Consider the following 11,148-nt stretch of genomic DNA (forward strand, 5'->3'; position numbering starts at 1 on the left):
CCTATTCAGTGGAGTGTCTGGGTGTGGATTCCGTGGCTGTTTCCTCACTGGCCAGGAGGTGGCGCTAAAGACCTGGATCCTCGGCAAGGCCCGGGGGTTGGGGCCCAAGCGCAGCTTCGAGGACCGAGGGAAGGGGGCTTAAATTCGCTCAGGAGATTGCAACCCAGGTGTGGCAGGGCCACGCCTGGCAGACGGCTGTATGGGGGTGACGGTGCTGGGTCGGTGCCGCGGTCACATCACCTCCACCTTGTCTCGCGCCGCCTCTCGCTTTTGTGATTTTGCGGCCGCCCCCTCCTCCGCCCCGCCCACCCTGAGGCCTGCCCTCCGGGGACCAGGGGGTGTGAACCTGGCCTAGGGGAACGCAGGAGACTTGTCCGCGCGGTTGGAGCCTGGAGCCCTTCCCCCCATGGTGGGGGTCAGCAGGTAGCTGGACTGGAGGCAGGTGTGGGCTGATCTCGGTCGACAGAGGCCTGGTCCCAGGCTTCAAGTGTGGCAGGGCCTCCCACCTTCCAGAAGAGGGGTTNTTTAGTTCTAGTCTAGACGCTGGGGCTGGAGGCAGGTGTGGGCTGATCTCGGTCGACAGAGGCCTGGTCCCAGGCTTCAAGTGTGGCAGGGCCTCCCACCTTCCAGAAGAGGGGTTCGCTTGGCCTTGGCGCACCCCTCAGCCTCATCCCAGCCACGACCTGGTCTTCTCCCTCCCTTGGGTCCGGGACTCCCAGAGAGCAGCCATCTGGCACCTGGAGAACCTCGTAGGGTGAAACCCGGCGGCAGGTCCCAGCCACCCGGAATGTACGTTTATTCGCGGGGCAAGGAGGGGCTCTTCTCACCCTCTGGCCCGCGTCCACGGGCTTGGGCTCCGTTCACCTGTGAGGCTGCTGTGCCTTCTCGGGAGGCACACGGTCCTTAGGGCAGCCTTGCTTCAGGACCGTGTGCAGCACCAGGCTGGGCAGGAAGGACTCCTGGAGCGACAGGGGGGGACCAGCTGGGCCCTGTGGGGCCTCTGGCCAGGACGGGGAGCTCCCCGGGCCCAGGGGGGGAGGTTCTCCACGACAGCCTAAGGGGACAGGCGCAGGGGTCAGCCCCATTTTACAGAGGAGGAGAACGAAAAGCCCAGCGCTGGCGTGTGCGGGGCTGTGATCTGGCCGCCCCACCCCTTAGCCCCAGGGGCCCCAGCCACCCCGCTGGGCGGGGTCCTCTCGGGGCGTGGCTGCCGGCAGGTGCTTACCAGCTTCTGGCCCCAGGAGCCGGGCAGTCCGTCCACCTGCTCCAGGCTGCTGTGGGTGCCCAGGAAGGTTTTGAGGCCACTTTGCGGCCTCTGGGTGGTGGCCCTGGGGACGAAGTGCAGACTGCTGTTCATGGATGCATCCTTAGAGAGGTAACCTTGTGGCTTCTGGGGGGGCCTGCGGAGAACAGAAGCCTGTGAGCTGCGTGGACCCTGAATCCCCATTCCCGCCCCCCCGCCACCATGGCTCAGAGGCCCAGGCTCTTAGCCTGTGGATGGAGAAGTCTACGGGGTGAGGAGGGGGCGCCCTGGAAATGCATATGGATCCTGCTCCCCCCCCCCAGCCTCACAGCTCAGGGCAGTCCCTGCCCAACCAGATGCTGGCCGCAGCCTCCTCCTCGGCCCTGGGGCACGGGGCTCTGGGGCAAGTCTCCAGCCATCTCCCCACGCTCTGGAACACCCGTTCTGAGGCCGTGGATCGGGTGGCTAGCCCATTCGCGACGAGACCCTGCTGGACTGGAGGGGAGAGGGCTCCAGTGAGATCTCCACCTGGAGGGGGCCATCGGCACCCCCACACTCCCCTCCTCCCTCTGGCAGGCAAGGCCGGGTAGAACCCTGTCTCCATGGCAACCCACGGCTCCCCAGGGCCTTATGGCCGCCTCCAGAGAAGGCTCAGGTTTTAAAACTATCTTGCGTGACTGTTTCTGCCTTTATTACCCACGATGTGCCCCTCCGCGCATGTACCCAGCTCCGCGGCAGCCCCTAGATGGGTCTTCTTTCCCATAGTGGGGAGGCCGGCCACACCCCCCTCGAAATCCAGAGACACCAGTGGGGTTCCTGCCCGGCTGGAGGGGCTGGGAGTCTTTCCTGCCCAAGAGCTGCCCTTCCGGCTGGTCAGGGACCCCCAAGTCCCTGTGGGCACCCCCAAGTCCCTGCGGGCTGCCTCCGGATAGAAAGGGCTGGGAAGTCGTCAGCCAAGCCCCACTCTAGGGCCCTGGGATGTGACCACAGCCTCTCGCGCCATTTCTCCCTGGGGGCCCCTGGGCTTCTCTTCACAGCCACCGTGTCCCCTGCTCTCTGAGTTTGGCTTCCCCATCAAGCAACGAGAAGCTGGGCGAAATTGCAGCTTCTCTTTGCAGCTTCCTATGACCTTAGGGGGCCTGGTAGGGTCCCTTCCGAGTCAGCAAAGGCCCTGGATTTGGGGGGCTTTACCCACAGCTAGGCTTTGGAGCAGCCTTTCCTGAAACTGCACACAGTTGGTGCTCAATAAATGGATGCAGGCAGGCTGTTGGAGGCCGCAGGGCAGCTAGATCCTGGGAGGCTAAGAGGCCAGGCAGAGGGAGAAGACGGGGTGGGGGTGGGGGCAGGTGATAAAGGTCATACCAGAGCAAGGACACGTATTCTTCCCAACCTGCTTCTTGACTACTTCTTTTTTCCCTTAAATTTTTCAGTGTTTATTTACTTGAGAGAGAGGGAGGCAGAGAGGGAGGAAGACACAGAATCTGAAGCAAACATTGAACTCTGAGCTGTCAGCACAGAGTCCGACGCGGGGCTCGAACCCACGAACCGCGAGATCATGACCTGAGCCGAAGTCGAATGCTTAACCGACTGAGCTTCCCAGGCGCCCCTCTTGACTCCTACTTTAGAAAACACCAGAAACTATGCCAAAGCAGACGCTACCACATCCATCCCCCGCCCCCCAAGAGCTGAGAGGAAACTTCCATCCCGGAACCCAGGCCTGGCGGCCCCCAGATTCTTGGGCAGACTAGGCAGTACCACCCTCCCCCTGAGAGGAGGTTTGATCTTCTGGACCTTTCTGGGCATCCCTTCAGCCAGGCAGGCCTTCGTGGAGATGGGGAGAAGCTGCTTTGGTGCCTTCCCATCTTCTTCAGCCCTTGTAGGCCATGGAGGGGGCTGGACGTAGGTCAGGAGGCTGTGGGGACTGTCCCAGCCGGGGTGGGTATGGCACGTGGGAACCCTTGGCCGCAAGAAGTCCTTCCATGGGGGCCGGGCCCGGGGAGCCATTGTTTCCTCCATGGCGGCCACTGCCTGGTGCCACCCACATTGGGAAACGTCTGCAGGACCTCGGACCCTCCGCTTGGCCCCTGAGGAGCCTCCCACACTCTCCGGAGAAGCTGGTTCAGGTGTCTTAACCTGGAGGGTCAGTGGGTATCCGGCCTTTAGGGACCGGCCCTCACTCCCAGGACCCAGGGCTCCAGCCTCTCCTCTCCGGGCTCCAGGCTGGAACTTTCTGGAATCCTGGGGCGCCCCCGTCCTGTCTGCTTACCTGTGCAGCTACGCTCCCAGTAGCGAAGCGCGGTGTCCCTCAGCGTCTCGTCAGCAAATCGCACGCGGAAGGGGCAGAACCGCCTACGCTTCCCCGAGCCGTCTCCCAAGGAGCCATGAGTGAGCACAGCCTTGAGCTTGGGGGCCTGGACACCGTGGGGCCTGCTGAGAGAGGCGAGGGGGCAGGCTGAGCCCCCAGCCCCACATTCCACCCGGACCGCACTCATCTGCCGGACCAGAGCTCGCCGTGAATGCTGACGGCCATGGCAGCTGGCCTTTCCAAAGCACGATGGGTCAGGCACGTAACATTAGCCCAGCGAACCCGCACGACCCTGGGAGACGTGATTATTATTCCCATTTGACAGATGAGGAAACCGAGGCACGGAGATGTGTTGCAGCTGCCCAAGGCCACACAGCTCATAAAGGGTGGGGCCGAGATCTGAAGCTTACAGAGCTGGCGCTCTTCCATATCAAGCAATCAGCAGAGAGAATGAGGATATGAACTTGGCGGTTGAGTCGTCCTGGGTTTCAGCTCTGAACTCTTTTAAGCCTCAGTTTCTTTCTCTGTAAAATGGGAATCATCTCTGTGGCCGCCACACAGCGGGGGAGAGATGAGATGGGTTGCAAAGCATCTGCCCAGGGTCTTGGGGTGCTCAGAGGAAACACCTCTAACTTCAAACTGTCCTTATAATCACGAGTCTCAGTTATGCCCCTTCCCAGCCACGTGACCTGGGGCAGGCCGCACTCATGTCTCCATTTTGCAGTTTTCCCCTTTAAATGACACATGGTGTATTGTAGGTATAATAATAGCATCCTTCTGAGAGTTTGCTAAGTCTCAAATAACTTACTTGAGGCATCTAGTACAGGCCTGGCGTCGGGCCTGTGCTCAACCAAGGGGATCTGTTGCTGTTACGTTCACTGTTATTAATTTCAGCCTCAAGGCCAAGGCTACAGGAGGGCCTGCTTGATCCATTCACGGATCTGTTATTCCAAAATGCCACATTCAACTTTAAGTACACGCGTATTGATATATCCGTATCCATATATCTGGCTGCATCTTTACGTCTGTGTGGACACGGAAGGGATCCTATCATCAGCCTATTAAAGAGCCAGGAAGCCAGGAGATGTCAAGATAGTGCCCGGACTCAGTCATCGGGACCTAGAAAATGCCACAGCTGTCTGCTTATCAACGCCTGCCCTGTGCTGGCCACAGGGACAGACACGGGTGCGCCCCAGCTCTGCCCACAGGACTGAAATCTCAGCGTCTCCTGTCAAAGCCTGCTGGGCCCCATTCCAACGCGCCCTGGTGTCCCCGGGAGCGCCTACCAGGGAATCTGGCACACCCTAAGGTGCTCAAGTATTAGCTCTTGAATGTGAAATGCTGTGACTGTGTCTATGCCTGCCATTTGTTGTAGTTGAGATAACAAGTTCCGTCCTTTTACTTAGTATATCTTGTGAGAAGTGTGTTTATCTGGCCCGACTGATTTCAAGTTCCTGGGTGGGCAAATTAGTTTCATTTCTGGCACCTACTTGGATCCGTTGGTGATGTCAGGCCTGGAGCACTGTGTCAGGAAGGGTTCAAGGCCCAGGGGGGCGGGGGAGGGAGATGCTGCGATCCAATACTACTGTCAGCCACGGGTCCAGAATGAGAAGGAATGGCATGTATGTTACGTATTTACTCTTTGGTCTTTAAACTCATGGGCAAGGTTTTTCACCTTTCACCGCTGCTTAAGCCTGTTTATGCTGGAGGAATTTTTTCTGCATTCTTTTTCCTCTGTATTAGAGCTGTGGGATCGAGTCCAGGTAAGCTCTAAGGCCCGGGGCTCTTCTCCAACGTCCATACCTTATCTTATTTTTCCCAATACTTGACCTGTAGTAAAATCTAATTAGAGTTAGAGGAAGAAATGGACAAATGAATCATGGGGTGGGTAAAAGGATGAAGGACTGGGTGGGTGGATGGATGGATGGACTGATGAATGAGTTCATGAAAAGGTCTGAATAGGACTGGGTCTTAGGAGGATGGGTAGATGTATGGATGGTGGATGAATGCGTGTGTAGATAGGTATGTGGACTCCTATCTGGCTTTATAACGAGATTACAGATGGACAGTATCGTGGATTTACAAGTGCATGGAAGGGTTTGTAGATGACTGATCATTGGATTCACGGATGGGTGGATAGAATTGTCAGAGTTTGTGGATAGAGGGATGACAGGCTAGATGGATGAATGGATGGACTGATGGATCAACAGGAGACCTGATTCATGGATGGATAAATGGATGAATGGGTGGGTGGATAGATGGATGGGTGGATGGATGGATGGATGGATGGATGAAGAGATTCATGAATGGGTTGTTGAAGACCTGGTTCACAGAGAAGATGTATGAAACTAAAGATGGATAGGTGAATGGGAGCAGGAATATATGAATGGATTCATGGATGGATGAAGAATGTGTTGGTAGAAGACCTGATGAATGGGTGGATGGATTCAAAGATGTTGATGGATAACCCTTGGATAGTTTGGGAGGAGACTTGCTTCTGGGATAGATCTGTGTATTGATAAATCAATGGATGGTGAATGGATGGATGGATGGATGGATGGGAGGATTCATGGATTACAGGTTGTCAGAGGACCTGACTCATGGATGGACAGACACATAGATGGATGTATAGGTGGACAGATGGATAAATTCACAGGTGAAAGACAGAGGAAAGAACAGAAGAAGTGCTTTCTCCCCTCTCGTAACTCACTGGTTGGCCTTTTTGAGGGTGGCAAATTGTGGGTGATCTCTCCTCAGGGTCCCCAGGGCAGGTATCTGATGGAGCCCAATCTTCTTAAGACTATTCTGCAAGTACGATGACTGGCCCCTTGAAGACAAACAAGCCACACCTGGCATGAGCGGTCAGGGTCCCCGCCCTCGGAGCACTGATGGCAACCCTGTCCCCATCAGCAGGTCAGCGACACTTACCGCAGGTCTGGACAGTGGGGACACTGGAGAGGGTGCTGGCAGTGCCCCGACACACTCTTTTTTGATTGCCAAGCTGAGGATGCTGGGAGCCAGAAGCAGGGGGAAATAGCTATGAGCCTTCGTTTGGGGACAGTCCTTACTAGGCTCTTCCTAGTTATATAGCCTTGGGCCTCAGTTTCCTCATCTGTACCACAGGGGCAATGGTAGACCCGCCCTCAAGAGGGGGTCGCCACGGCTGTGCCAGGCACACTCAACTCTCAGCAGCTTCATTCATTCCAGAAATGACTCCGCCCCGCCCCGCCCCGCGCCCTGGGGGTCCTTGGGCGGGGCCTCACTCGGCTGCGTCGCCAGGGCACACTCGGCCCCCAGCCGCTGCAGGAACACCCGGAACTTGCTGGGGACGAGCTCCCCTAGGAGCGCGAGCAAGGGGTGCGGGGCCTCCCTGGCCGAGCCGCTGCAGGGGTCCTCGCCTCCCTCAGGCCTGGGGCGCCGGGGCGCGGGTGCCCGGGGCGCGCCGGCCAGGAGCAGGGGCGGCAGCAGGAGCGAGCTCAGCTTCGTCGGGTCCTGAGCCGCCCGCGGGGCCACGATGGGCAGGGTGGGCAGGCGCCGCGGGGCGCTCCTGACGCCCACCCCCAGCTCCGGGCGCGGGGACCCGCCCCCGGAGGACTGCCACCACCCATCGTCGCCCCCTGAGGCCCTCGAGCCCGTGGGGGCCCCCGCGCTAGATACTACTCGGGGTTGGGGCAGCGGCAGCTTGGGCAGCAGCGGGTCCTTCCTCCGGCGAGCGCCATCTCCGGGGAGTCTCTTGGGCGCCACCTGCTGGGTCCAGGGGTTGGGGTGACGTCGGGGCATGTCTGGCCCTGCGCTCAGCTCAGGGCATCCCTCACGCCTCGGCGGGGGCGGGCCGGGCCGTGTGAAGTGCAGAGGAGGGCACAGACCAGCCCCCAGGCCATAGTGCCCAGGGCGGGGTCGTGTGGTTTGGGGGTAACGCGGCTGGCTCGCCNCCAGCCTCTGTTTCCTCACCTGCCAAACGGTCACGGTCACGTAAGAAAACACACCTTTCTCAGTTGCTGTGACGTTTAGGTGAGTGAGCACATGTAAATTTCAGAGACTAGTGCCAGGCACGTTGTACGTGCTCAGCAAACGCTAGCCGCTGCTACCATTGTTGTTGTTGTTGTTTAATTTAAAAATAACCGTTGGGGCGCTGGGTGGCTCAGTCGGTTAATCGTCCGACCTCGGCTCAGGTCATGATCTTGCGGTTGGTGAATTCGAGCCCCGAGATGGGCTCTGTGCTGACAGCTCAGAGCCTGGAGCCTGCTTTGGATTCTGTGTCTCCCTCTCTCTCTGACCCTCCCCTGCTCACTCTCTCTCTCTCTCTCTCTCTCTCTCAGAGATAGATAAAACATCAAAAAAATTAACAAAAAAAATTGTTCCTTAGGATTTCATTTCAGTTCCCTACTTACTAGCTTTGCAACCTTGGACAAGCCAATTGATTAACTTTCTTTAGTGTTTTTATCTGTAGAATGGGGATAAGGGAGCACCTGCTTCTTTGAGACTTTGCACCTTGCAGCGCTCAAGTCCTATTATGCTATTAGCACTCTGCTGGGAATTAGGAAACCCGGAAGCAGCTTGAAAGGAGAGACCTGCCCCACAGTTGCCAGTCCTGCTGGGGCCTCAGGGCCCCTTGGGTGGACAGCTTGTTGAAAATACAGACGCCCCGGGTTCTAACCCAGTAGGTCTGGGGTGGGGCCAAGACACATATTTTTAACAAACCTCCCCTTTGAGAGACAGAGCTCCATGCCAGCCCCCAGCCTCTGACACTGGGGGGTTGTGGAGCCTGGTTCCTCCCTACCACACCCCACTACCAGATTATTGTCAGCTCTGAGCTGGCTTCCGGTGTCACACTCACCCTAGTGTGGCTTCTGGATGGGTCCCGAGAAGGTCCCTGGAGTTTAGAGCCCCCTAACCGGTGGGCTGGTGCTTGGGAGAGCCCATCTTCCCGGCCTGGTCCATCGGCTGGACCCTCACTGCTGCCTCCCGGGCCTCTTCGGGGTCATCGTGACCCACCCCTCACCCAAGGCCATGTGAGGAGCGGTGGGCTCTTCAGCCCTGGAGGCAGAGGGAGGGGCTTTGTGCTCAGAAAGCCAAGGCTGCCCTCACAAGGGGGTGGCTGGACCCCTGACCAGAGCAGCCAGGCCCAAGCCAGCGGTGAAAGGCCCAGGGTTCCGCTACCCTCTCTGGATTTGGGAGGCCCAGGTGGGTCAAGTCTGGGCTGGGTAGGTCCGGAAGTCCAGCTTCCACCGCGAGGCTGGGTGGTAAGAATGCAGCGGGCTTGGAAACTAAGAGACCCAGTCTCCAGGTCATGCTCTGCTCCTGTTTGCTTCGCGATGCTGGACGATCTGGCCTTTCTCAGGGCTCCGTGGTAAAACAGACTGTCGGACCCCCATCGGCGACTCTTGGCTGGGAGGAGGGAAGGGAGAAGCCTGCATTGTGAACTCGGAGTGGGAGGGAAGGACTGTTTGGACCAGCAATTTCTCTGGCATGGTACAATTGGACAATTTTACAAGCCGGCCTGGAGGAGGCATAGCTGATGTATTTCCACTTTCTGCAAATACTCTTCAACCAGGGACGGGAGGGCATACCTCCTTGGGAAGTTAGAATATTGAGTGGGGAAGGTGAACTTTTATTTTTTAGTTTATATATCTCGAGAGAAAGCATGAACGGGAGAGGGGCAGAGAGAATGGAGAGAGCAAGAATCCCAAACAGGCTCCGCATCAGCGCAGAGCAGAGCCTGGCTCCACGAACTGTGAGATCTTGACCTGAGCTGAAGTCAGAGGCAGGCACCCAGGAAGGCAAACATTTTTTATATTTATTCTAAGAGTGCGTGAGTTAAAAAAAATAATGGATGAGGAACACTAACTACATGATTTTTTTTAATGTTTATTTTTGAGAGAGAGAGACACAGCATGGGTGGAGGAGGAGCAGAGAGAGAGGGAGACGCAGAATCTGAAGCAGGCTCTAGGCTCTGAGCTGTCAGCACAGAGCCCAACGCGGGGCTTGAACTCATGAACTATGAGATCATCACGACCTGATGAGGTCAAACGCTCAACCGACTGAGCTACCCAGACACCCCCAGACTAACTACATGATTTCTAAGGACCCCTCCAGCTCTTGTATGCTACAGACATTTCATGATCAACTACTGTGTGCAAGGTTTGGGGATTCAGAGATGCAAGAGGCTTTGAGTTTGGGGCCATCAGCGTCCAGGTATAGGGAAGGGACTTTCTGTTCCATTGACTGGAATAAAAGGTAGGGGTGGGTTTTTAGGCACCTGTAGAAGAGCTGGGCTCAGAGCTTCCCAAAGGAAGGTTACACACTCAGCGGTTGAGATTGTTCAGGATTTATTCCCTTCCCTTAGAAACATGGAAAACGAAGCTTGGGAGAGGGGCCCAGGCCAGCGGAACCAAGTCTGACCTGGAGTACTCTGGAGAGGATGCCAAATAATATTCACATAAACAGATTTGGGGGATTCAGCTGCAGTCTGCCCCCCCTCCCCCAGCTTTCACGTCATTGGAGCAAACACACTTCCAGTGTGCAAAGCCCAGAGGAAGGCATTGTAAATCTAAGACCTGGCTGGACATCAGTTTAGGAAAAATGAACTTCTGATAAATATTGTCTCTTTACAGACAGCACACTGCAGGCACAGGGCTGAAGCCTCCCCCGGCAATATCTTACACATTTAACACTCAGAACATTGGAAAGTGAGTAAGCACATCGGTCTGGAAGAGGAGGAGATTGGAGAGGTTCACCAGGCCTATCCACCTGCAAACTCATCATATTTCCATCAAGGTTGCTTTGAGGTACCCCTCCAGAACATCTATATATGGGAGGAACCTATGGGAGGGCAGGGTTTTTGGAATGGAAAACTCAAGGACTTGTTCTGCTTCTTTGGGGTAGCATCCCTTTGGCAATGTCAAGGGTCTCTTTCTTTTTCTTTCTTTCTGTCTGTCTGTCTTTCTTTCTTTCTTTCTTTTTCTTCCTTCCTTTCCTTTTCTTCGTTTCCTTCCTTCCTTATTCCTTCCTTCCTTCCTTCCTTCCTCCCTCCCTCCCTTAAGTTTTTTCCCTTCCTCTTTCTTTCTTGGATCTGTATGTTGCTTTAAGATGCAAATTATTATGGGTACAACTTGAGGAATAAGGCTCCTCTCCTCTTTTTACCCGGTGGAAAACCCACAGAACGCTCGTTTTTAAAAGTCCAGCCTCCAGCCTCCAAACGAACCGGTGCACGTACTGGAGGCAGAAGGGAGAGGCTCGGCAGCGCCAAGGCGCTTTTAAGTCTGAGAGTTCCTTCCACGAACCAGAGAGTCAACTGAATCCAGGCGCCCACGGGGCGGAGCAAAGCGGTCGCGGGGCGGAGCTAGTAGCGGCCCCACCCCCGGGCGCCCGGAAGTGACGTGTACGGACAAAGGCAGCGCGCGCCGCGAGGTGTCGCGTTTGTCCGCGGTCTGACCGAGCTGGCTGTGGGCTTCTGGGGTGTTCGCTGCCGCCGCTGCCGCCCTCCCTTCGTCTTCCTCGTCCTCGTCCTCTTTTCCCGGGTCCCGGGAGCCCCCGCCCGGGGTGAGTAGCGCGAGGTGGATTGGGGAGCGGGGGGCGGCGGGGCCGAGGAGGCCCCGGC

At 56.9% G+C, this 11,148-nt stretch overlaps 2 protein-coding genes across 3 annotated transcripts in view; one reads left to right on the top strand and one right to left on the bottom strand.

The window, feature by feature from the left end:
- CUNH9orf50 (chromosome unknown C9orf50 homolog) overlaps positions 1-7,473 on the bottom strand; it is a 23,859-nt gene extending 16,386 nt beyond the window's left edge. Inside the window, exons 1-7 of the mRNA XM_077768465.1 lie at positions 6,812-7,473; positions 6,477-6,558; positions 6,259-6,375; positions 3,510-3,670; positions 1,597-1,738; positions 1,226-1,400; positions 880-959 (exon numbers count right to left, since the gene is read on the bottom strand). Of these exons, the coding sequence (XP_077624591.1) occupies positions 880-959; positions 1,226-1,400; positions 1,597-1,738; positions 3,510-3,670; positions 6,259-6,375; positions 6,477-6,558; positions 6,812-7,328 (1,274 nt within the window). The 5' untranslated portion in view covers positions 7,329-7,473. The remainder of the gene's footprint in view (positions 1-879; positions 960-1,225; positions 1,401-1,596; positions 1,739-3,509; positions 3,671-6,258; positions 6,376-6,476; positions 6,559-6,811) is intronic.
- A 2,805-nt stretch (positions 7,474-10,278) lies between these two features.
- NTMT1 (N-terminal Xaa-Pro-Lys N-methyltransferase 1) overlaps positions 10,279-11,148 on the top strand; it is a 10,098-nt gene continuing 9,228 nt past the window's right edge. Inside the window, exon 1 of one of the 2 annotated variants that reach the window (XM_077768373.1) lies at positions 10,279-10,336. The gene's annotated coding sequence lies outside the window, so the exon portion shown is untranslated. Of the gene's footprint in view, positions 10,337-10,928; positions 11,091-11,148 lie in introns of those variants that run through there. The other variant, XM_077768371.1, reaches the window with a different exon arrangement.

Source organism: Crocuta crocuta, unplaced genomic scaffold (genome assembly GCF_008692635.1).
Source record: "Crocuta crocuta isolate KB4526 unplaced genomic scaffold, BGI_CrCroc_1.0 scaffold35, whole genome shotgun sequence".
NCBI classification, from domain to species: Eukaryota; Metazoa; Chordata; class Mammalia; order Carnivora; family Hyaenidae; genus Crocuta; species Crocuta crocuta.